The following is a 25,523-nucleotide window of genomic DNA, read 5'->3' on the forward strand; positions in this document are numbered from 1 at the left end:
CGACTTCCGGTAAAGAGTCCCAATCCCGCACCTCCGTGCCCACCCGGCGACTCGGCGCACGCTGTCTCCGATGCGCTCAGCAGCCGCAGCTCCTCAGAGTCCCGCGGCGGCCACCGAGCCTCGCCGCTTCGCCGCAGCTAGGTGGCCGGGGCGGCGCTCGCTCCCGCGACCGGCACGGCGAAGCGGGCGGGGCGGCGGCGGCGCCGTACCGGGCCCGTATCCTTCCGCCGCCCCTCCCCCGCCCGGCCCTGGCCCCCCTCCCTCCCAGCAGCGCTCGCCTCCCTCCGCCTCAGACTGTTTTGGTAGCAACGGCAACGGCGGCGGCGCATCCCGGTCCGGCTTCCGGCGGTTCCTCGGTCTCGGCGGGCCTCCCCGCCCCTTCTTCGTCCTCCTTTTCCCCCTCGTCAGCCCGGGCGCCCCCTCGGCCGCGCCAACCCGCGCCTCCTCGCTCGGCGCTCTCGCGTCCCCGCCGCGCTCCGGCGACTCCTCGGCGCGCCCGGCTCCCGGCTGTCCCCGCCCGGCGTGCGAGCCGGTGTATGGGCCCCTCACCATGTCGTTGAAACCCCAGCAGCAGCAGCCACAGCAGCAGCCACAGCAGCAGCAGCAGCAGCAGCCACAGCCGCAGCCGCCTGCGGCCGCCAATGTCCGCAAGCCCGGCGGCAGCGGCCTTCTCGCGTCGCCCGCCGTCGCGCCTTCGCCGTCCTCGTCCTCTGTCTCCTCGTCCTCGGCCACAGCTCCCTCTTCCTCGGCGGCCGCGGCGACCGCCGGCAGCGGGAGGCCCGGCCTGGGCAGGTGGGTGTCGGCACCCCAGCCCCCTCCGCTCTGGGCCCGGCGTCCCTTCCCCCGCGGCTCGCGCTGCGGTCTCCGCCCCATGACCGACAGGGCTGCCCGAGGTGGGCTGGGGGCTGGCGGCGTGTGGGGAACTCGCCCGGGCCCGAGTCCCGAGGCTCGGCGGGGGGGGGCGCCGCGGGGGTCTTTTGGGATTGTCAGGCCTGTCCAGCCTCCCGCAGCATCCCCGCCCCCTCCCCCAGCGGTCAAGATGGAGGGAGCGAGCGGCCTCCCCTCCCCACGCGTGTTGGGAGGAGTTCTCGGGTCGCGACTGTGGTCACCCCTGGCTCCCCTTTCTGCACGCCCCCTCCGCCCGCAGCAGGGGTATGCTTGGGCAGCGTCCCACTCCCAGTTTAGGTGTGAGCGTTGGAGGGGTCTGGAGGCTTAAGTGTCGTATTCCGGAACATGTCCCCCACCGTGGGGGACACTTCAGAAAGGGAGAAGTTAGGGCCGCGTCCCCCGTGCCCGTTAAAGGGGGAGGCACTGGGCTCCTCCGGAATCATCAGGGTCTGTCGGGGCTCCTCTCCCCGCCCCCTCCCAGTCCTGGGAAAGATCGGAAGACGGGGTGGAGACAGGTGGGCCTTGGCCCCCGCACCCCTCCCCGTTTGATTCCGAGGCTGCGGGTGGGCTCCCGAACTCCGGTGGAATCTTGGGGCTCCTTGCAGCCTCCCGCAGCGTTGCGCCTTCCCCTTCCTGGGGAAGGGAAGGGGTGGGGAGTGCCCGGCCTCCTCTCTTCCCCCGCCTGGCCTCTCCGGCGCGCGGGTGGCGGCCGATCCGCATTGCTGTTCCGAGGCCGCGGTGGAGAAGGCGCCTGTGAACAGTGGTGGGCGAGGGCCGGACCCAAGCTGGACCCGGGAGATCCGGGGCGGCGGTGCTGGTGGCAGGGAGCGGGCACCCTGCGCACTTTCCCCAATCTCCGCCCCAATTTCGGAAATGCTAGGAGAGAGATTGCAGCGGGGGACGTGGTGGGGTTTCTGAAGGCAGAAATGTTTACTAGTGTCTTTTTTTCCCACCTAAGCTGGGGTTGTGATAGGGACGGGGCGAGGGATCAGTGTTGTTCCGGCTAACTGGGTTTGACTCCGGAGGGTGTGTTCGTGCAGGAGGGCCTGTTGAGGGTTGGGGGGGGGGGCGGTGGTGATTGTCAGTTCGTATTTCACGAACTAAGAAAATGCTTAGTGTTCAAACGGAGAAGCAAATGTCAATAGACTCCATTCCATTGTGGCCGGTGTCCTTAACTTCGGGAGTGCCGCCAGAGCTTACCAAGGGCACGCAAGTCCATTTCCCCTGTGCCCCAAGTCCATCCGTGTTGCAGGCACTACTTTGCCTCCCTTAGGCCTAGGCCGCCGGCTTGGCAGGGCCAGTGACCGGCGTCCTCCTTAGACATCTTGGGATAAGAGGATTTTTCAGGCACCTGAGTTTTCTTTTTGAAAACACATTTTCACCAATCCATTTCTAAATAATTTTTATTTATAGCAGAAGTTCCCCATCAAGAGGAATCAGCTGGTTTTTTAGGAATTCTCTTGCCTTCAATGGGGCCAGGGGCTGAAGTAGTCGGTCGATCTGTTATTTGACTTTACATGCCACACACACACACACCGCTTACCCGAGTCTGAAGCATCCCAGCCACTAGTTAGTTAGCCAAACCAGTTCAGGTGAAGTGATCATTTTCCCTCATAGAGTAACTTCAGTTTCCCTTTTTTGTTGGCATCTAGTGAAGAATGAAAAAATTTTAACTGGAATTTTTATAGAAAATCATGCATTCTGTTTTCACTTTCTTAGGTATTAGGAGGAGATTTGGCAGATATTTTCAACTTGTTCAAATACATACAAATTAAAACTTAAGGATTTTAAGTTGCATTGATTTTTTTGTTGTTGTTGAGACGGAGTTTCGCTCTTGTTACCCAGGCTGGAGTGCAATGGCGTGATCTCGGCTCACCGCAACCTCCGCCTCCTGGGCTCAGGCAATTCTCCTGCCTCAGCCTCCTGAGTAGCTGGGTTTACAGGCACGCGCCACCATGCCCAGCTAATTTTTTGTATTTTTGGTAGAGACGGGGTTTCACCATGTTGACCAGGATGGTCTCGATCTCTTGACCTCGTGATCCACCCACCTTGGCCTTCCAAAGTGCTGGGATTATAGGCTTGAGCCACCGCGCCCGGCGCTGCATTGACTCTTAGGCTTAAAAATTAGATTATAGCAGAATTTGCTTCAGAATAGTTTGAGTGATCAGAGATATTTGGAATGTTTTAGTTCCACAAGGTCTTTTTTTGTTCCTTGAGGCTTTACGAGAATTTAAGATTAATTTATGTAATCCCAGCACTTTGGGAGGCCGAGGCGGGTGGATCACGAGGTCAAGAGATCGAGACCATCCTGGTCAACATGGTGAAACCCCGTCTCTACCAAAAATACAAAAAATTAGCTGGGCATGGTGGCGTGTGCCTGTAATCCCAGCTACTCAGGAGGCTGAGGCAGGAGAATTGCCTGAACCCAGGAGGCGGAGGTTGCGGTGAGCCGAGATCGCGCCATTGCACTCCAGCCTGGGTAACAAGAGCGAAACTCCGTCTCATTAAAAAAAAAAAAAAAAAAAAAAAAAGATTCATTTAGATTTTTCCTTGCTTTACATTCTTTTATTCAAGACCTAAATGGTAGCCCTTATTCTTTTTGATGAATAGGTGAAATTTTATTTACTGTGTTGGATTTGTATAATGTGAAATTTTATTCTTGTGCAGATTGTTAATGTACTTGCAGAATTACTTTGAATTTTGAGTCACTTTACTGCATTCCTTGTAAATAAGTTTCAACTTCTGGAATCGCCTCACTTTGGTTTTTGTGTATCAGCAATGAAAATAAGTTTCTGAGAGCAAGGGTGAAATAAGAAAATGTAGTATTGGGTTTGACACGTTTTGAGATAGCAAAATATTCTTGAAAGTCTGGAAATACATCTGTTTTAAGAAACATTTTATAATTTGACTTTTTTTTTGTATGTGTGTGTATGTGAATAGCTTTTCATGACTTTCAGAAGGGATTTATTCTGTCTTTAATTGTCATACACATTTTTGAAGGTGGCTGTTTTGGGGAAGACAGTGCAATCACAATATTAGAATATATTTTTACTTGGATCTAATTCTTTTTTTTTTGAGATGGAGTCTCACTCTGTCACCCAGGCTGAAGTGCAGTGGCCTGAGCTCAGCTCACTGCAGTCTCCGCCTCCTGAGTTCAAGGGATACTCAGCCTCCCGAGTAGCTGGGATTACAGGTGCCTGCCACCACACCCAGCCAATTTTTTTGTATTTTTACTGAGGATGGGGTTTTGCCATGTTGGCCTGACTAGTCTCCAACCCCTGGCTAATTTTTGTATTTTTAGTAGAGACGGGGTTTCACCATGTTAGCCAGGCTGGCCAGACCTCAAGTGGTCCCCCAGCCTGAGCCTCCCAAAGTGCCTGGATTACAGGTGTGAGCCACTGCACCCGACCGTCAGTCTAATTCTTACTTTTGCTTTTCAACCTTTTCATTTTTATGTAGTAGTAGTAGTATGTATGTTATTTTGTAGTTAGCCTTTTTCCCTGAACGTTATGTTATACATTTTTTTTTTTTTTTTTTTGAGCCAGAGTCTCGCTCTGTTTCCCAGTCTGGAGTGCGGTGGTACGACGATCTCAGCTCATTACAACCTCTGCCTCCGGGGTTCAAGGGATTCTCCCCCTCAGCCTCCTGAGTAGCTGGGACTACAGGAATGTGCCACCACGCCTAGCTAATTTTTGTATTTTTAGTAGAGACAGTTTCACCATGTTGGCCAGGCTAGTGTTGAACTCCAGACCTCAGGTGATCCACCTGCCTGGGCCTTCCAAAGTGCTGGGATTATAAGCATGAGCCACTTTGCCTGGCCAGTATTAAAAAAAAAAATTTAGGGTTTTTACCTGACCATTCTATTATTGTGATTTGGGTTTACACTTTTTCGTTATTATAGATAGTGGTGCAGTGAACTTTTTTTTTTTTTTTTTTTTGGAGATTCAATCTCGCTCTGATCCCAGGCTGGAGTGCAGTGGCATGATCTTGGCTCAGTGCAGTTTCCACCTCCCAGGTTCAAGTGATTCTTCTGCCTCAGCCTCCCGAGTAGCTGGGACTGCAGGCGCACGCCATCACGACTAGCTAATTTTTGTATTTTTAGTAGAGATGGAGTTTCACCATGTTGGCCAGGATGGTCTACATCTCTTGACCTTGTGATTCACGGGCCAGGCGTGAGCTATCAAGCTTGGCCAACGTTTTTATACTAATAGGTTTTTGCTTCAGTGTAATTATTTCCTTAGAGAAAGCACCCAAGAGTGGTTTTACTAGGTCAAAGGGTTTCAGGATTTTTATGGCTCTTGCTAGCTGTACTCTATTATTCTTCAGAAGACTTATATTACTTCCAGTGCCAAGAAAGTTGCTCTTCCATAAAATGGTCTCTTTGTAGTTTGTCAAATATTATGGGGAATTTTCAAAGGAAAAGTTGCATTTTTACTGTCAAGTGCATACATTATTAAGTGCTTTTGTTAGTTACCAGATTATTTATGTTTGAGTTTAATTTGGTTTTTCTCAGGATTTAATAAGGTAATATACGTGAAGATATTTTGAAACCTGTAACCACTGTTAGTAAAGAGGATACTTGCTGTATCGGGATGATAGTAGTGAGTAAAGTGCAGGAATGAAATTCTTGTGGAACTGTTCTAAGGTTTTGTTATTGTTGTCAACCTCCCTTTTTCATCTGAAAGTGTTTTTTATTAGCTTCTAGCCTATGACCAAGTTATTTTTGGTGACTTTTATGTAATTTCATGGCACTGTTGGGAATTTTCACTGTTTAACTTGTCTTTTCTTCTTCTACATTTCCTTCTTCATTTAAAAAAAAAAATGGATTTACAATTCTGTTACTCTATTCCTAACCCTAAATAAAATTAACATTAGAATTGCTTAGGATACAGGATTCAGTGTCAATAAAACCTTTTTCTTTTAGTGATTTTCAGCTTAGTATTTTTACTGCTTTTTTCTCTTGAGGCATTGCAACTTAGAAATTGTGCTGTTTACGAGGTCAAGAGATCGAGTCCATCCTGGTCAACATGGTTAAACCTCGTCTCTACTAAAAATACAAAAAAAATTAGCTGGGCATGGTGGTGCATGCCTGTAATCCCAGCTACTCAGGAGGCTGAGGCAGGAGAAGTGCCTGAGCCCAGGAGGCGGAGGTTGCGGTGAGCCGAGATCGTGCCATTGCACTCCAGCCTGGGTAACAAGAGCGAAACTCCGTCTCAAAAAAAAAAAGAAAAAAAGAAAAAAAAAGAAATTGTGCTGTTTAGCTGGGCATGGTGGCAGGTGCCTGTAATTCCAACTACTCGGGAGGCTGAGGCAGGAGAATCACTTGAGCCTGGGAGGCGGAGGTTGCTGTGAGCCAAGATCGTGCCACCGCACTCCAGCCTGGGCAACAGAGCGAGACTCTGTCTCAAAAAAAAGCAAACAAAAGAGTGCTGTGATTTAATGTACTTGTTCATCATGCTTCCATTTCCGTTTACATATCAGTGAGACTGTTCATCTCTTGCAATTAAATGTCTTCTAGGAGGGCCTAAAATACCTATATAGACCATAACTTTATTGAAACATCTATGTGCAAGGGATTCTTGGGATGAATCAGTGAATAAAACAAAGATACTGCCCTTTTGGAGTTTACATTCGAATGTGACTAGGCAGACAATGAGACATTAAATTAGCAACCTGTACATAATAGCAATTAAGAGATATGGGATTAGAAGAAAGCAGATTAAAGGTATAGGGAGTGTGGGGAGGGGGAATGGGTTACAATTTTAAGTGGATTAGGGGAGGCTTCATTGAGGAGCTAACATTTGAGCAAAGATTTGAAGGTCTGTATTTAGCCATTTGCTTTTTATCTAGATTAATTAGTCATGTGGCCTCATTAGTAATTTATAAGGTTTAAATTGCATCATCCTTTGTTATTCTTTTATGTGCATATTGATACTAACCATCTCTGAAGTTAGACCAAAAAAGTTAATTGACATTGCGTCATTAGAGGTAAATTGTAGATGGCTGTTAGTAACCAAAGAGGCATGTGTTATTTTCTTTTGGGCTTATTTATTTGACCTAATAAGTTTAGTTTTTGTTTCAAGTATGTGGAGAAAATAAACTTTCCAAGTTTGGGCCAAAACTTGCATCAGTTTCTTTTTTTGAGACGGAGTCTCTCCCTGTCACCAGGCTGGAGAGCAGTGGTGCGATCTTGGCTCACTGCAATCTCCACCTCCTGGGTTCAAGCAATTCTTATGCCTCAGCCTCCCAAGTAGTTGGGATTACAGGCACGTGCCACCTCACCCAGCTAAGTTTTGTATTTTTTTTTTTTTTTTGTATTTTTTTGAGACGGAGTTTCGCTCTTGTTACCCAGGCTGGAGTGCAATGGCACAATCTCGGCTCACCGCAACCTCTGCCTCCTGGGTTCAAGCAATTCTCCTGCCTCAGCCTCCTGAGTAGCTGGGATTACAGGCATGTGCCACCATGCCCAGCTAATTTTTTGTATTTTTAGTAGAGACGGGGTTTCACCATGTTGACCAGGATGGTCTCGATCTCTCGACCTCGTGATCCACCCGCCTCGGCCTCCCAAAGTGCTGGGATTACAGGCTTGAGCCACTGCGCCCGGCCAAGTTTTGTATTATTAATAGAGATGGGATTTCACCATGTTGGCCAGGATGGTCTTTTTTTTTTTTTTTTTGAGACGGAGTTTCGCTCTTGTTGCCCAGGCTGGAGTGCAATGGCACAATCTCGGCTCACCGCAACCTCCGCCTCCTGGGTTCAGGCAATTCTCCTGCCTCAGCCTCCTGAGTAGCTGGGATTACAGGCACGCACCACCATGCCCAGCTAATTATTTTTGTATTTTTAGTAGAGACGGGGTTTCACCATGTTGATCAGGATGGTCTCGATCTCTTGACCTCGTGATCCACCCGCCTCGGCCTCCCAAAGTGCTGGGATTACAGGATTGAGCCATCGTGCCCGGCCTAGCCAGGATGGCCTTGATCTCCTGACTGAGTGAGGAGGCAGGCGGATCACCTGAGGTCCGGAGTTTGAGATCAGCCTGACCAACATGGAGAAACCCTGTCTCTTAAAAATACAAAAAAATAGGCTGGGCGCGGTGGCTCAAGCCTGTAATCCCAGCACCTTGGGAGGCCGAGACGGGTGGATCACGAGGTCGAGAGATCGAGACCATCCTGGTCAACATGGTGAAACCCCGTCTCTACTAAAAATACAAAAAACTAGCTGGGCATGGTGGCGCGTGCCTGTAAACCCAGCTACTCAGGAGGCTGAGGCAGGAGAATTGCCTGAACCCAGGAGGCGGAGGCTGCGGTGAGCCGAGCTCGCGCCATTGCACTCCAGCCTGGGTAACAAGAGCGAAACTGTCTCAAAAAAAAAAAAAAAAAATACAAAAAATAGCCAGGCATGGTGGTGGGTACCTGTAATCCCAGCTATTTGGGAAGCTGAGGGAGGAGAATTGCTTGAAGCTGGGAGGCGGAGGTTCCAGTGATCCTAGATCCAGCCTGGGCAAGAGTATGATACTCCCATCTCAGAAAAAAAACAAGAAAAAACATATGGTTATGCAATTACAGGTGTGAGCCACAGTGCCTGGCCTTGAGATACTCCTTAAAGGAGGATCTCAAAACATGGCTATTGGCCAGGCACGGAGGCTCAAGCCTGTAATCCCAGCACTTCGGGAGGCTGAGGGGAGCAGATCACGAGGTGAGTAGATGGAGACCATCCTGGCTAACATGGTGAAACCCCATCTCTACTAAAAATACAAAAGTAAGCTGAGCTGGGTGTGGTGGCACGCTCCTGTTGTCCCAGCGACATGGGAGGCTAAGGCAGAAGAATTGTTTGAACCCAGGAGGAGGAGGTTGCAGTGAGCTGAGATCTCGCCATTGCACTCCAGCCTGGGTGACAGAGCAAGACTCCATCTCAAAAGGAAAAACCATCAAACCAAAAAAACAAACAAAAAAACAACAAAGAAGGATCTCATTTTCTTTTGTCTTAATAGCTACAGCTGTGTTAGAACTGTTGCCTTAGCCAAGTATGGTTTTTTACCTTGAAAGGAATTTTAAGATTTTAGAAGGTTTTTCCTTAGAATTTTCTATTTTGACTAGATGGTGATAGTATTTCGATGTTCTATAAATGATTATGGCAACTTCAGTGGAGATGTAAACAGCTTATTAAGAGATATGCCTGCTACTGTATCTTTTTTTTTTTGGAGACGGAGTCTTAGTCCGTTGCCCAGGCTGGAGTGTAGTGGCGCCATTTTGGCTCACTGCTACCTCTGCCTTTTGGGTTCAAGCGATTCTCCTGCCTCAACCTCCTGAGTAGCTGGGACCACAGGCACGCCACCATGCCCAGCTAATTTTTGTATTTTTAGTAGAAATGGGTTTTCTACTAACATGTTGGTCAGGTTGATCTAAAACTCCCAACCTCAGGTGGTCTTCCTGCATCGGCCTCCCAAAGTGCTGGGATTACAGGCGTGAGCCACCATACCTGGCTTTTTAAGTGAAAGTATTTGTTTTTTTTTTTTTTTTTTTTTTTTCCTGGGTCATCTATGTATGACTGTTACCATGTAAGTTTTTTTTTTTTTTTTTTTTTGAGACGGAGTTTCGCTCTTGTTACCCAGGCTGGAGTGCAGTGGCGCTATCTTGGCTCACTGCAACCTCCGCCTCCTGGGTTCAGGCAATTCTCCTGCCTCAGCCTCCTGAGTAGCTGGGATTACAGGCACGCACCACCACGCCCAGCTAATTTTTTGTATTTTTAGTAGAGACGGGGTTTCACCATGTTGACCAGGATGGTCTCGATCTCTTGACCTCGTGATCCACCTGCCTCGGCCTCCCAAAGTGCTGGGATTACAGGCTTGAGCCACCGCGCCCAGCTTTTTTTTTTTTTTTTTTTTTTTGATACAGAGTCTTACTCTTTTGCCCAGGCTGGAGTAGAGTGGCACAATCTTGGCTCACTGCAACCTCTGACTCCCAGGTTTAAGCTATTCTCCTGCCTCAGCCTCCAAGTAGCTGGGATTACAGACATGTGCTGCAATGCCCAGCTAAGTTTTGCATTTTTAGTAGAGATGGAGTTTCACCCATTTTGGCCAGGCTGGTTTTAAACTCCTGAACTCAGGTGATTTGCCTGCCTCAGCCTCCCAGAGTGCTGGTATTACAGGCAGAGCCACCTCGACCTGCCTACTCTGTCTCTTAAAAAACAACAACAACAAAATCCCTAAATCTTAAAAATGGAAGGCAAACACCCTAAGCTTTGAGAGATTATTATACCTTTTAGAGTCAGGGTCTCCCTCTGTCAGCCAGGCGGGAATGCAGCCTCAGTCTTTGGGGTCAAGTATTTCTGCTACCTTAGCCTCCTGAGTAGCTGGGACTACATGTGCACACCAGCTGGCTAACATTTAAATTTTTTTTAGAGACAGCGTCCTGCCATGTTTCTCAGACTGGTCTCAAATTCCTGGGCTCAAACGGTCCTCTTGTCTCAGCTTCCCAAAGTGCTGAGATTAGAGATTACAGGTGTGCACCACTGTGCTGGTCCTCTTCCTTTATTTTTATTTTTAAATTTTAAGTTCCGGGCCCCTCCCTCTAAATCAATGTAGATATATAAACAAGATTATGCTGTGTATTTTAAGGTCATGGTTCCCAACCTTTTTGACACTAGAGACCAGTTTTGTGGAAAATGGTTTTTCTACAGGGGCAGGGGCAGTTTCATTTTGGGATGAAACTGTTCCACTTCAAATCATTAAGCATTTGTTAGATTCTCATAAGGAGTACACAACCTACATCCCTCACCATGCAGTTCCCAGTAGGGTTTGTGCTCCTGTGAGAACCTAATACTGCACCTGATTTGACAGGAGGCGGAGCTCAAGTGGTAAGGCTCACTCAGCTCCTGTTGAGCAGTCTGGTTCCTAACAGGCCATGGACCCTTGTTTTAAGGAATACAGCTACAAGCAGTCCTTGCCCTTCAGGATAGCTTCTTGTAACCTTGATTTTGGCTTGCGAAAATAGGTCTGTTTTCTTATTTTTGTTTTTTATGTATGTAGTTCTGTACTTAGGTGGTGTGAAATCTACTTAAATGTTAAATCCTTGGTTATTTATTTATTTTGAGACAGAGCTCTGCCACCCAGGCTGGAATGCAGTGGTACAGTCTCAGCTCACTGCAGCCTCCGCCTCCCAGGTTCAAGTGATTCTTCTGGTTCAGCCTCCCAAGTAGCTGAGATTACAGTTGTTTACCACCTTACCTGGCTAATTTTTGTATTTTTAGTAGAGATAGGGTTTCACCATGTTGGCCAGACTGGTCTTGAACTCCTGACCTTAGGTGATCTACCCATCTTGGCCTCCCAAGGTGCTGGTATTACAAGTGTGAGCCACTGCGCCTGATCTTAGTTATTTTTTGAGACAGCATCTAGCTCTGACACCCAGGCCTGGAGTGCAGTGGCGTGATAATGGCTCATTGCAACCTCGACTTCTCAGCCTCAAGCGATCCTCCCACCTCAGCCACCTGAGTAGGTGGGTCCACGGGCATGCGCCACCATGCCCAGATAAATTTTTGTCTTGCTCTGTTGCCCAGGCTGGAGTGCAGTGACAGGGTCTCGGCTCACTGCAACCTCCACCTCCTGGGTTCAAGTGATTATCATTCCTCAGCCTCCTGAGTAGCTGGGATTATAGGCATGGGCCAGGACACCTGGCTGATTTTTGTATTTTTAGTAGAGAAAGGGTTTCACCATGTTGATCAGGCTGGTCTAAATCTCCTGACCTCGGGTGATTCTCCTGCCTCGGCCTCTCAAAGTGCTGTAATTACAGGTGTTAGCCACTGCTCCCGACCTCTTTTATTTTTTATTTTTTTTTTATAGAAATGGGTTTTACCTTGTTGCCCAGGATCGCCTTGAATTCACGACCTCAAGCACTTGTCCTCCTCGGCCTCCGAAGGTGCTGAGATTATAGGCATGAACCACTATGCTGGGCTGGTTTTTAAATTATTATTTGTGTGTGTGGAGGCGGGGGCAGGGTCTCACTCTGTTACCTAAAATGGAATGCCATGGTGTGATCTCAGCTCACTGCAAACTCTGTCTCCCTGCTTCAAGTGATTCTCCTGCCCTCAGCCTCCCAAGTACAGGGATTATAGTGCTCTATCCCTGGCTAATTTTTTTATTTTTAGTAGAGACGGGGTTTCGTCATGTCGGTCAGACTGGTCTTGAACTCCTGACCTCAAGTGATCTGCCCACCTTGGCCTCCCAAAGTGCTAGGATTATAGGCTTGAGGCACCAGGCCTGGCCTGGTTTTATTATTATTATTATTATTATTATATTATTTTTATTATTATTATTTTGAGACGGAGTCTGTCTTTGTCACCCAGGCTGGAGTGCGATGGCATGGTCTCAGCTCACTGCAACCTCCGACTCCTGGTTCAAGCGATTTACCTGCCTCAGCTTCCCAAGTAGCTGGGATTACAGGGGTGTGCTAGCACGCCTGGCTAATTTTTGTATTTTTAGTAGAGACAGTGTTTCACTATGTTGACTGGCTGATCTCAAGCTCCTGACGTTGTGATCCGCCCACCTTGGCCTCCCAGAGTGCTGGGATTACAGGTGTAAGCCACCGTACCTGGCCCAGTTTTATTATTTTTAGTGGTTTAGTATTTTTATTTATTTATTTATTTATTTATTTTTGAGATGGAGTCTTGCTTTTGTCACCCAGGCTGGAGTACAGTGGCACAGTCTCGGCTCACAGCAACCTCCACCTCCCGGGTTCAAGTGATTCTCCTGCCTCAGTTTCCTGAGTAGCTGGGACTACAGGTGCCCTCCACCATGCCTGGTTAATTTTTGTATTTTTAGTAGTGATGGGGTTTTGCCATGTTGGCCAGGCTAGTCTCGAACTCCTGATCTTATGATCTGCTTCCCTTGGCCTCCCAAAGTTCTGGGATTACAGGCATGAGCCACCATGCCTGGCTATTTATTTATTTTTGGAGACAGAGTCTTGCTTTGTCACCCAGGCTGAATTGCAGTGGCATGATTTTGGCTCACTGCAACCTCCGCCTCCCGGGTTCAAGCAATTCTTCTGTCTCTGGCTCCTGAGTAGCTAAGATTATAGGCATGTGCCATCACACCTGGCTAATTTTTTTTTGGATTTTTAGTAGTGGTGGGATTTCACCATGTTGGCCAGGCTGATCTTGAACTCCTGACTTCAAGTGATCCACCTGCCTCGGTCTCCCAAAGTGTTGGGATTATATGCGTGAGCCACGGTACTCCTCCTGGTTTAATATTTTTATGAGTCTGGGTTGGTTATGAAAATTTATCACAGCTGTTAACCTTAACTTTTTATTTGCTGATAATTATTTGTGTTAGCATTCATGTGAAAATTTGAAATTCTCATTAATGTTTAAAGATTCTTATGTAGATTACTTATAGTTTAAGCCCTGAAGTTGAATCAAGTGGCTATAAAATGTCAATTTCTTTCTTTCTTTCTTTCTTTTTTTTTTTTTTTTTTGAGACAGGATCTGGCTCTGTTGCTAAGGCTGGAGTGCAGAGCTGCAAATACGGCTCACTGCAACCTCTGCCTCCTGGGTTTAAGCCATCCTCCCGCCTCAACCTCTCAAGTAGCTGCAACCACAGGTGCGCCACATAGTGCCTGGCTAGTTTTTTTGTATTTTCAGTAGAGATGGAGTTTTGTCATGTTGGTCTTAAATTTATCGCCTTGAGTGATCCACCTGCCTAGGCCTCCCAATGTACTGGGATTACTTAAAGGCGTGAGCCACTGTGTCTAGGCCAAAATTGTCAGTTTTATGCCATGATTAAAAGCTAACTACATTTTGGGAATTGAATAAGATGTTATTCTATAATGGAGTCTTTGTAAAACTCATTAGTTGTGGTATGAGGCTTATCGGCAGTATATGTGAATGGGGTTTATTTTTATTAACTATATCAGAACTTCAGAATGTTGTCCTCTTGAAGGCATGGCCTTGAGAGGCTTTATTGAACAATGTTGCCTATGATCAATTTTTTTGCTTTTTTTTGAGACTGGGTCTTACTCTGTTGCCCAGGTTGGAGTGTAATGGCATGGTCATGGCTCATTGCAGCCTCAACATCCAGGGCTCAAGTAGTCCTCCTACCTCAGTTCTTGAGTAGCTGGGACTATAGGTACATGCTACTGTGCCCAACTTTTGGATATATTGTGGAGACAGGGTTTTGCTGTGTTGCCCAGGCTGGTCTCAAACTCTTAAATTCAAATGATCCACCCACCTAGTTCTCCCACAGTGCTGGGATTAGAGGCATGAGCCATTGTGCCTGGCCAGGTCAAATATTTAATTTCCATTTTTCATACTGCTTTTAAAAGTCATGTTAAAAATATTCTTGGCTGGGCATGGTGGCTTACACCTATAATACCAGCACTTTAGGAGGCTGAGGTGGTCGGCTCATGAGGTCAGGAGTTCAAGACCAGCCTGGCCAACATGGTAAAACCCTGTCTCTATTAAAAATGCAAAAAAAATTAGCTGGGCATGGTAGCACATGCCTGTAATTCCAGCTACTCGGGAGGCTGAGGCAGGAGAATTGCTTGAACAGAGACCCAGGAGGAGGAGGTTGCAGTGAGCTGAGATCATGCCACTGCATTCCAGCCTGGGCTACAGAGTGAGACTTCATCTCAAAAAAAAAAAAAAAAATTCTTAATAATTTTTGTAAGTGGAATTAAGCTTGATTATAATTTTAGTTTTTTTATAAAGGCAGGTTTTGAAACAAGTACTGACTGCATTTTTCTTCTAGTTTATAAACATTTACTGTAGACTTTGTGCAGTTAACTATCTTCATTTCTGAAACATTTAGAAATCAGGGCCGGGTGTGGTGGCTCACGCCTGTGATCCCAGCACTTTGGGAGGCCGAGGCGGGCGGATCACCTAAGGTCAGGAGTTTGAGATCAGCCTGCCCACTGCCCAACATGGCAAAACTCCATCTCTTTAAAAAAAAAAAAAAAAAAAAAAAGCATAACTTGATCAAGTCAGTTGCAGGTGGGCAGAAAAGAAAAAGAAGAGAAAAAAGAAATCACGAATTGAAGACTAAATGTCTTTTCGCTGAAGCTTGAGTAGATTATAGAAAGGGGAGTTTTTTTGTCTGTTTTGTTTTTTGATGAAATTTGGGTCGTGTTATGTTGCCCAGGCTGGCCTCCAACTCCTGGGCTTAAGCTGTTCTCCTGCTTCAGCCTCAGTTCTGGAGAGTTCTTTATGGCCTCTTTGAGAACTTACTTTTACTTTATACGTGATTCTATCTAGGTTTCTTTTCTGATTTACATATTGGCAGTAAGTAGAAAAGTAATACTTTCAGAGACATATTGACAGCCATGAGAAATAATAGTAGCATGATAGAAAGTTGAAAGACCTGGCTGGGTGCGGTGGCTTATGCCTTAATCCCAGCATTTTGGGAGGCCAAGGAGGGTGGGTCAGTTGAGGTCAGCAGTTCAAGACCAGCCTGGGCAACATGGTGAAACCCTGTTTCTACTAAAAATATTTTTTTAAAAATTAGCCAGGCTTGGGGCGCCTGTAACCCCAGCTACTTGGGAGGCTGAGGCAGGAGAACCACTTGAACCTGAGAGGTGAAGGTTGCAGTGAGCTCAGATTGGGCCACTGCACCTCAGCCTGGGTGACAGAGCGAGACTTTGTCTCAAAAAAAAAAAAAAAAAAAAAAAAAAAAGGAGAAATAATGGTGACTGGGCATGGTGGCTCACACCTGTAATCCCAGCACTTTGGGAGACTGAAGCAGGTGGATTACTTGAGCCCAGGAATTCAAGTCCAGCCTGGACAACACAGGGAAACCTCATCTTGACAAAAAATAATTGATACACAAAATTTAGCTGGGCATTGTCCTGCGCACCTGTAGTCCCAACTACTTGGGAGGCTGAGGCGGGTGGATCATTTGAGTCTGGAGGTCGAGGTGAGCCATGGTTATGTCACTACACTCCAGCCCAAGTGTTACAATGAGACCTTGTCTCAAAAAACAAAACAGACTGGAGAATTATTAAAAAACAGACACAGAGCTCAAAAAGTGTCTTTTTGGGAGAGATTTTTGGAGGGAACGGATTTTTGTTCGTGTTGCCCAGGCTGGAGTGCAGTGGCATGATCTCAGCTCACTACAACCTCTGCCTCCCAGTTCAAGCAATTCTGCCTCAGCCTCCTGAGTAGCTGGGATTGCAGGTGCCTGCCACCATGCTGGGCTAAATTTTGTAATTTTAGTAGAGACAGGTTTTCCCCATGTTGGCCAGGCTGGCTTTCAACTCCTGACCTCAGGTGATCTGCCTGCCTCAGCCTCCCAAAGTGCTGGGACCACAGGCATGAGCCACCACACCTAGCCTTTTTTTTTTTTTTTTTTGACAGAATCTCGCTCTGTTGTCCAGGCTGGAATGCAATGACACAATTTTGGCTTACTGGAACCTCTACCTCCTTGCTTCAAGTGATCCTTCTGCCTCAGCCTTCCAAGTAGCTGGGATTACAGACGCCTGCCACCATACCCAGCTAATTTTTGTATTTTTAGTAGAGACAGGTTTCACTGTTGGCCAGGCTGGTCTCCAACTCCTGACCTCAGGTGATTGACCCACCTCAGCTTCCTGAAGTACTGGGATTACAGGCCCAAGCCACCGTGCCTGGCCTGGGAGTTTTGACTGTAAGATTATAGCTGTATACCTTAGACCCTAGGGGCATTACTATTTTATAGCACAGTGTAGTTAATGTGCTCATAATGGTGACTCATAATACAAGGTTAAATGATTTTTTTTTGAGACGGAGTTTCGCTCTTGTTGCCCAGGCTGGAGTGCAATGGCACGATCTTAGCTCACCGCAACCTCCGCCTCCTGGGTTCAGGCAATTCTCCTACCTCCGCCTCCTGGTTTCAGGCAATTCTCCTGCCTCAGCCTCCTGAGTAGCTGGGATTACAGGCACGCACCACCATGCCCAGCTAATTTTTTGTATTTTTAGTAGAGACAGGGTTTCACCATGTTGACCAGGATGGTCTCGATCTCTTGACCTCGTGATCCACCCGCCTCGGCTTCCCAAAGTGCTGGGATTACAGGCGTGAGCCACCACGCCCGGCCTAAATGATTTTTTTAATCTCCCAAAAAATATTTTTCAAACTGCAGGTCATGATTTCTTAGTAGATTGTGAAATCACATTAGTGGGGTATGACAAGCATTTTTAGAAGAATGAAAAACAATAAAAAGGTTAGGATGCATTGCGTTATCGAAAGAATTGTTTTTTCTCTTTTCTTTCCTTCTTTTTTTTTTTTTTTTTTTTTTTTTTGAGATGGAGTTTTGCTCTTTTGCCCAGGCTGGAGTACAATGGCGTGATCTCGGTTCACTGCAACCTCTGCCTCTTGGGTTCAAGTGATTCTCCTGCCTCAGCCTCTCAAGTAGCTGGGATTACAGGTGCCCATCACCATGTCTGGCTAGTTTATTTGTATTTTTAGTAGAGACGGGTTTCGCCGTGTTGGCCAGGCAGATCTCGAACTCCTGGCCTCAGGCAATTCACCTGCCAAGGCCTCCCAAAGTGCTAAGGATTATTGTGCCAAGAATTGTGTTTTGTTTGCTTTTTGTCTTTTTGAGACTGAGTCTCACTCTGTCGCCAGGCTGGAGTGCAGAGGCAGGATATCGACTCACTGCCACCTCTGCCTCCAGAGAATTGTTCAAGTAGTTCTCCTGTCTCAGACTCCAGAGTAGCTGGGACTACAGGCACGCGCCATCACAGCCTGGGCTCAAGGGATCCTCCCACCTCAGCCTCCTGAGTAGCTGAGACTACAGGAATATGCCACTATGGTTGGCTTATTTTTGTATTTTTTGTAGAGATGGGGTTTTGCCATGTTGTTCGGGCTGGTCTTGAACTCCTGGGCTCAGGTGATCCACCCACCTTGGCCTCCAAAAGTGCTGAAATTACAGGCATGAGCCACTATGCCCAGCCAAAAATTTATTTTAAAAAGTAACTTTTCATTGATACAGTCAAAAAAGTTACTGCTTTAGAGCCACAGAAATGCAGTAAAAGGATTGAGGAAGAGTTTTGAGGTCTTATCTAAGCTAGAGTTGTCAGATTTGGCAAATAAAAATACAGGACACTCAGTTAAATTTAATTCTTGAGGAACATTGACTAATTTTTTAGTATAATTGTGTCTCAAATTCCATAGGAGAAAATTATTTATCTAAAGTTGAGATTTAACTGAGCATCTTGTATTTTATCTGGCAACCCCAGTCTAAGCTGGAATCATGGTTTACTCTTTAGTAACTAAAACTTAAGCTCCGTGAAAGCAGTAACTTTGTTTTGTCCACTGTTGATTGTATTTCTATTTCCTGGAACCATGGTTGGCACTTACTACATGGTCAGTTGTTTGAATGGGCAAGTTACTCAGTCATTCTCAGGCTTAGTTTCTTTATCTGTTAAAAGAGAAAGAATACCTTACTTAAAAAGTGAGATACTAAAGTCTTAATATTTTCTATTCTTATATATGTTTTTTATTTATTTGTTTGTTTATTATTTATTTATTTATTTATTTTGAGACAGAGTTTTGCTTTTGTTGCCCACGCTGTAGTGCAGTGGCACAATCTCGGCTCATTGCAACCTTTGCCTCCTAGGTTCAAGCAATTCTCCTGCCTCAGCCTCCTGAGTAGCTGGGATTACAGGCATGTGCCACCATGTCTGGCTAATTTTGTATTTTTAGTAGAGATGTGGTTTCTCCATATTGGTCATGCTGGTGTTAAACTCCCAACCTCGGGTGATCTGCCTGCCTTGGCCTCCCAAAGTGCTGGGATTACAGGTATTAGCCACTGTGCCTGGCCTGTGTATTTAATTTTTGAGACAGAATTTTGCTGTATTTGTACTCCTAGGTTGGAGTACAGTATTGTGATCATGGCTTATTGCAGCCTTGAACTTCTGGGCTCAAGCGATCCTCCTCCCTCAACCTCCTGAGTAACTGGACCACAGGCACATGCACCACCACACCCTGCAATTTTTTTTTTTTTTTGAGACAAGGTCTTGCTCTGTCACCCAGGCTGGAGTGCAGCGGCTTGATTTCTGCTCACTCTAACCTCTTCCTCCTGAGTTCAAGCAGTTGTCCTTCCTCAGCCTCCCGAGTAGCTTGGGACCACATGCATGTGCCATCATACCTGATTAATTTTTTGTATTTTCGGTAGAGACAAGGTCTTAACCAAGTTGCCTAGTCTGTTCTCAAACTCCTGAGCTCAAGCTGCCTGCTTTGGCCTCCCAAAGTGCTGTGCCCTACAATTTAAAATTTTTTTTTGTAGAGACGGTTACCTAGGCTGGTTTTGAACCTCTGGCCTCAAGTAGTCCACTGCCTTGGCCTCCCAAAGTATTGGGATTACAGGTGTGAGCCACCGGCCTTTCACTGTGATTTCTTTTCTTCATCTTTCCTCACTGCCTCCTCCCCTCCCCTCTTCCTTGCTGCCTACCCTCTTCCTCCCTTCCCCTGTCCCCTCCCCTCTTCCTTGCTGCCTTTCTCTCCTTTTTATTTCTTCCTTTCTCTTTGTCTCTCTGTCTTTCTCACCCCTTCCTTTCTCTCCCTCCCTCCCCTTCTCTCTCTCCCTCCCCTTTTGTTCCTAAGAGACAGGGTCTCATGTTGCTCATGCTGACCTAGAACTCCTGAGCCCAGATGATCCTCCTGCCTCCTGAGTAGCTGGGACTATGGGCATGCACCACCACACCCACCTCCCATTGTCAACTTTTTTTTTTTTGGAGACAGTCTTCCTCTGTTGCCCAGGTTGGAGTGTAGTGGCACCATCATAGTTTACTATAATTGTGTAACCTTGAATTCTTAGGCTCAAGCAATCATTCCACCTCAACCTGCTGAGTACCTGGGGGTACAGGTGTGTACCACCATGTTCGGATAATTTTTTTTTTTTCCCCCGGAGACAGGATCTTGCTCTGTTGCCCAGGCTAGTATTGAACTCCTGGGCTCAAGTGAGCCTCCTGCCTTGGTCTCCCAAAGTGTTGGGATTACAGGTGTGAGTCACTGCACGCAGCCTCCTCTTTCTTCCCATTTAACTTCTAAGCACACTGAACTTTCTGTCTGCAGAGAGGAGCATTGTCAAGAGTTCACAAAATGGCTAGGTGTGATGGCATGCACGCCTTAGTCCCAGCTACTTGGGAAGCTGAGGTGAGAGGACCGCTGGAACCCAGGAGTTCAAGGCTCTGGGCAACACAGCAAGACCTCATCTCTGGCCGAGCTAGGTGGCTTCATGCCTGTAAATCCCAGCAGTTTGGGAGGCAGAGGTGGGGAGATCACCTGAGGTCAGGAGTTTGAGACCAGCCTGGCCAATGTGTGAAACCTGGTTTCTAGTAAAAATACAAAAATTAGCGATGCCTGGTGGTGTGTGTACCTGTTACCCCAGCTACTCTGGGGTCTGAGACAGGAGAATTGCTTGAACTTGGGAGGTGGAGGTTTCACTGCACTCCAGCCTGGGCGACACAGTGAGACTACGTCTCCAAAAAGAAAAAAAAAAAAAAGACCTCATCTGAAACAAGATTCACAATACCCTTTTTGGCGAGGAAGGAAGGTTATACGCTGTAGTGTTTGTTCCTTCCCTACAGTCCCATCATCTTGATGAAAAACTAAACATAGAAGAATAGAAGCCAGGTACGGTGGCTTACACCTGAAGTCCCCACACTGAGAGGCTGAGGTGGGAGAATCGCTCAAGCCCAGGAGGTTGAGTGAGGCAGTGAGCCATGATCACACCACCACACTCCAGCTGGGGTGACAGAGCGAGATTCTTGTCTCAAAAGAAAAAAAAGAGCATCTGTGCTTTTGCATGTTACCAGTAGTTTCTTCCTCTTTATTGTTGAGTAGTAGTCTGTTGTGTGCATGTACCAGTTTCTTCATCTAGTGGTGGACATTGAATTAGCAGTTTGGCTATTAAAAATAAAGTTGGCGGCCGGGTGCGGTGGCTCAAGCCTGTAATCCCAGCACTTTGGGAGGCCGAGGCGGGTGGATCACGAGGTCAGGAGATCGAGACCATCCTGGTCAACATGGTGAAACCCTGTCTCTACTAAAAATACAAAAAATTATCTGGGCATGGTGGCGTGTGCCTGTAATCCCAGCTACTCAGGAGGCTGAGGCAGGAGAATTGCCTGAACCCAGGAGGCGGAGGTTGCGGTGAGCCGAGATCGCGCCATTGCACTCCAGCCTGGGTAACAAGAGCAAAACTCCGTCTCAAAAAAAAATAAATAAATAAAGTTGGCATGAATGTTTATGTACAGGTTTTTGTTTTGTTTTGTTTTGTTTTTGAGATGGAGTCTTGCTCTGTTGCCAGGCTGGAGTGCAGTGGCGCAATCTCGGCTCGGCTCACTGCATCCTCCGCCTCCTGGGTTCAAGCAATTCTCCTGCCTCAGCCTCCTGAGTAGTTGGGACTACACAGATGCGTAACACCACGCCTGGCTAGTTTTGTATTTGTATTTGTATTTTTCTTGAGGCGGAGTCTCACTTTTTGCCCAGGCTGGAGTGCAGTGATGTGGTCTTGGTTCACTGCAACCTCTGACTCCTGCGTTCAAGTGATTCTCCTGTCTCAGCCTCCTGACTAGCTGGGATTACAGGTGTCTGCCACCATGCCTGGCTAATTTTTTGTATTTTTAGTAGAGATGGGGTTTCACCATGTTGGCCAGACTGGTCTTGAACGCCTGACTTCAGGGGATTCACCTGCCTCGGCCTCTCAAAGTGCTGGGATTACAAGCGCAAGCCATAGCGCCCGCCCTAATTTTTTATATTGTTAGTAGAGACTGGGTTTCACCATGTTGGTCAGGATGGTTTCAATCTCTTAATCTCCTGATCCACTCACCTCAGCCTCTCAAAGTTCTAGGATTACAGGTGAGAGCCACTGCACCTGGCCTTTATTTATGTACAGATTTTATGTGAACATACAATTTTATTTCTCTTGGTTGGAATGCATAGAAATGAGATTGCTGGGTTTTGTAGCAAGTGTTTATTTTCCCAAGGTACATATAATCCTCTGAGTGTTGATTTAATTTTAAAAGTAATAACTAAACTGTTTGCTAAAGTGACTATACGATACTCTGTTCCCCTAGTAGTGTATGAATTTTTTTTTTTTTTTTTTTTTTTTTTGCGATGGAGTTTTGCTCTTGTTGCCCAGGCTGGAGTACAGTGGCATGATCTTGGCTCACTACAACCTCCGCCTCCCAGGTTCAAGCAACTCTTCTGCCTCAGCTTTCCGAGTAGCTGGGATTACAGGCATGCACTACCATACCCGGCTAATTTTGTATTTTAAGTAAAGATGGGGTTTCACCATGTTGGACAGGCTGGTTTCGAACTCCTGACCTCAAGTGATCCACCCACCTTGGCTCAAGTGATCCTCCTGCCTCAGCTTCCTTAGTGGCTGGGACCACAGGCATGTACCACTACACCTGGTAATTTGTTCTGATTTTTAGTAGACATGAGGTCTCACTGTGTTGCCCTGCTGGTGTTGAACTCCTGAGCTCAAGTGATTCCCCTGCCTCAGCCTTTCAAAGGGCTGGAATTACAGGTGTAAGCCTCTGTGTCTGGCCTCATTGTGGTTTTAATTGGCATTTCCCTAATGCCCAGTGATACTAAGCATCTTTTCATGTATTTATTTGCCATTCATGTCATCTTTGGTGATGAGAAACCATATTTATGCATTTCTTGATGAGGATGCATTCTGAGAAATGTTTTAGTTCTCATCATTGTACAAATACGGAGTATACTTACACAAGCCTGGATAGTATACCTACTACACATGTAGGCTATGGTGTAGAGTATTACTCTTAGGCTACAAATCTATATGTCATGCTATTGTACTGAATACTGTTGGCAGTTGTAAAATAATGATAACTTTTTATATCTAAACATATCTAAACATAGAAAGCATAAGTAAAAATAAAATGTAAAAGATAAAAGTGGTACATCTGAATAGGTCACTTACCCTGAGTGGAGCTTGCAGGACAGGAAGTTGCTTGGGATGAGTCAGTGTATGAGTGGTGTGTGAATATGCAGGCCTAGGACATTACTTTATACTACTGTAGAATTTATAGACACTGTATAGTTAGGATACACTAAATTGATAAATATCTTTTTATTTATTTTTATTTTTTTATGAAGACGAGGTTTCACCATGTTGGTCAGGCTGGTCTTGAACTCCCAACCTCAGGTGATCCACCCGCCTTGGCCTCCAAAGTGCGTGGATTACAGGCATGAGCCACCACACCCGGCCCTTTTTTTAAAAATTATTTATTTATTGAATTTTTTTTTTTTTTTTTTTTTGAAATGGAGTCTCGCTCTGTCACCCAGGCTGGAATGCAGTGTGGTGATCTCAGCTCACTATATTCTCCGCCTCCTGGGTTCAAGCAAAGCAATTCTCCTGTCTCAGCCTCTGAGTAGCTGGGACTACAGGTATGCGTCACCATGTCTGGCTAATTTTTGTATTTTTAGAAAAGATGGGGTTTCACCATGCTGGCCAGGCTGGTCTCAAGTGATCTGTCCACCGTGGCCTCCCAAAGGGTTGGAATTACAGGCGTAAGCCACTGTGCTGGACCAAAAATATCTTTCTTTAAGAATAAGTTTACCTTAACTTACTGGTTGATCATTGGTCTGTTAATGAAGGGTGCAGTGCATGTCTTTATTTGGGATCTGATGTGTTTCGGAGTATTTGCATTATCTTTATTCTAGATTTAGAGCATCTTGACAGTAGGAGCAAATGGCCTTGTACAACTTTGTATGCTTAGTAAGTTATCAAGTTAATTTGTTTTATTTGTTGTAATGAGGCATGGTGACTCAGCCTATAATCCCAGTACTTTGGGAGGCTGAGGTGGGCAGATCACCTGAGGTCAGGAGTTTGAGACCAACCTGGCCAACATGGTGAAACCCAGTCTCTAGTAAAAATACAGAAATTGGCTGGGCGTGGTGGTGTACCTGTAGTCACAGTGACTCAGTAGGCTGAGGCAGGAGAATCTCTTGAACCTGGGAGGTGGAGGTTGAAGTGAGCCAAGATCACACCACTGCACTTCAGCCTACGGGACAGAAGGAGACTCCATCTCAAAAAATAAAAAAGTTGCTGAATGTATGACCTTTGGTTTAGTTTTGTTTTTGTTTTCTGAGACTGAGCCTGTCTCTGTTGCCCAGGCTGGAGTGCAGCGGTGCAATCTTAGCTCTCTGTAACCTCTGCCTCCTCAGTTTAGGTGATTCTCCTGTCTCAGCCTCCCGAGTAGCTCAGACTACAGGTGTACACTACCACACCCATCTATTTTTATTTTTGTATTTTTTATAGAAATGGGGTAATACTATATTGGTCAGCTTGGTATCGAAATCCTGATCTCTAATTATCTACCTGCCTCAGCCTCCCAAAATGGTGGGATTATAGGCATGAGTTAGGATGCCTGGCCAGACTATTGGTTTTATTATTAAGCAGTAGGGGTTGACTTTGCCAAGGAAAAGCTGTCATGTAGAAAGCATGGCATTTATTTAACCATACCGTGTTTAACTCTACCCCCCTTTTTTATTTCTGGATTACCTCCTGTTTGTGAGGCTCAGGAATACAGTATTGAATAATCCCGAATAGGTCTCTTCCTTCCTGGAGCTTATGTGGTAGTATAGACTAGGCAGAAAGTTCAAATTGCCCCTGCCACCTTGGTATTGAGGTGTTTGAGATGCAAATATTTACTTCTGTTTTATGAAATAGTGAAAGGAGTTCTTCTACATGAAGAGGGAAAAAAAGCATCAGAAGAATGGGCCTGGGTCATGTCTGTAAACTTCTCCCTGTCGTGGGGAGGCTGAAGTGGGAAGGGTCACTTAAGGCAAGGAGTTCGAGACCAGGCTGAGAAACATAACAAGACTCTATCTCTACAAAAAATATTTTTTCATTAGTAGGGCATGGCAGCACACACCTGTAGTCCCAACTACTTAGGAGGCTGAAGCAAGAGGCTTGCTTGAGCCCAGGAGTTCAAGATTATAGTAACTATGTTTACAGTACTGTGCTGCAGCCCTTCTTATCAGCAGTCTGGTATGTTGCTAAGGGTCTTGTTCTTTTTAGTGGTTCAGGGACAGTCACTGACTACGCACAGAAATAAGCATGTTTGAGAAGTTTTCTGACCTCAGCTTGCGAAAGTTGATTAGGGTTATATATTGAAAAGGGAGAGGGATTGAGTGGACTCCACTGTGAGTTTATTTTCCCAGGGCATACATAATCTCATATGATTACCACATAGCCCTATTAGAGAATGTGGTATCTTGTCTCCATTTTACCCATGAGGAAATGAAGGCCCAGAGAGGTTAAGTGACCTATTCAAATTCAGTCAGAAGGTGGCAGAGATGGAATGAATGAGTTACTATCATTGCATTTTGGATCTCTGGAAAGGTATATGCAAGTGAGAACAGGAGAAGAAAACTAGTGATGGTGTTAAAAAATGTTATGATTAGAGCCGGGCGCGGTGGCTCAAGCCTGTAATCCCAGCACTTTGGGAGGCTGAGGCGGGTGGATCACGAGGTCAAGAGATCGAGACCATCCTGGTCAACATGGTGAAACCCCGTCTCTACTAAAAAAAAATACAAAAAAAAAAAAAAAAAAAAGTTATGATTACTTTCTTTTAATCAACCAGGAACTTGAGTCACTAGCATCACTGGGTGAAGGACTATACCTCAACAGTATGAAAAATGG

At 46.2% G+C, this 25,523-nt stretch overlaps 1 protein-coding gene across 13 annotated transcripts in view; it reads left to right on the forward strand.

Moving 5' to 3' along the window:
* Positions 1-221: 221 nt before the first annotated feature.
* ATXN2 (ataxin 2) overlaps positions 222-25,523 on the forward strand; it is a 163,215-nt gene continuing 137,913 nt past the window's right edge. For 12 of the 13 annotated variants that reach the window (XM_039471653.2, XM_039471661.2, XM_039471656.2 and 9 more), the window contains exon 1: positions 222-792. In XM_039471653.2, the coding sequence (XP_039327587.2) occupies positions 551-792 (242 nt within the window). In that variant the 5' untranslated portion in view covers positions 222-550. The remainder of the gene's footprint in view (positions 793-25,523) is intronic. The other variant, XM_039471662.2, reaches the window with a different exon arrangement.

The sequence above is a fragment of the Saimiri boliviensis genome, chromosome 7 (genome assembly GCF_048565385.1).
Source record: "Saimiri boliviensis isolate mSaiBol1 chromosome 7, mSaiBol1.pri, whole genome shotgun sequence".
Lineage (NCBI taxonomy): Eukaryota > Metazoa > Chordata > Mammalia > Primates > Cebidae > Saimiri > Saimiri boliviensis.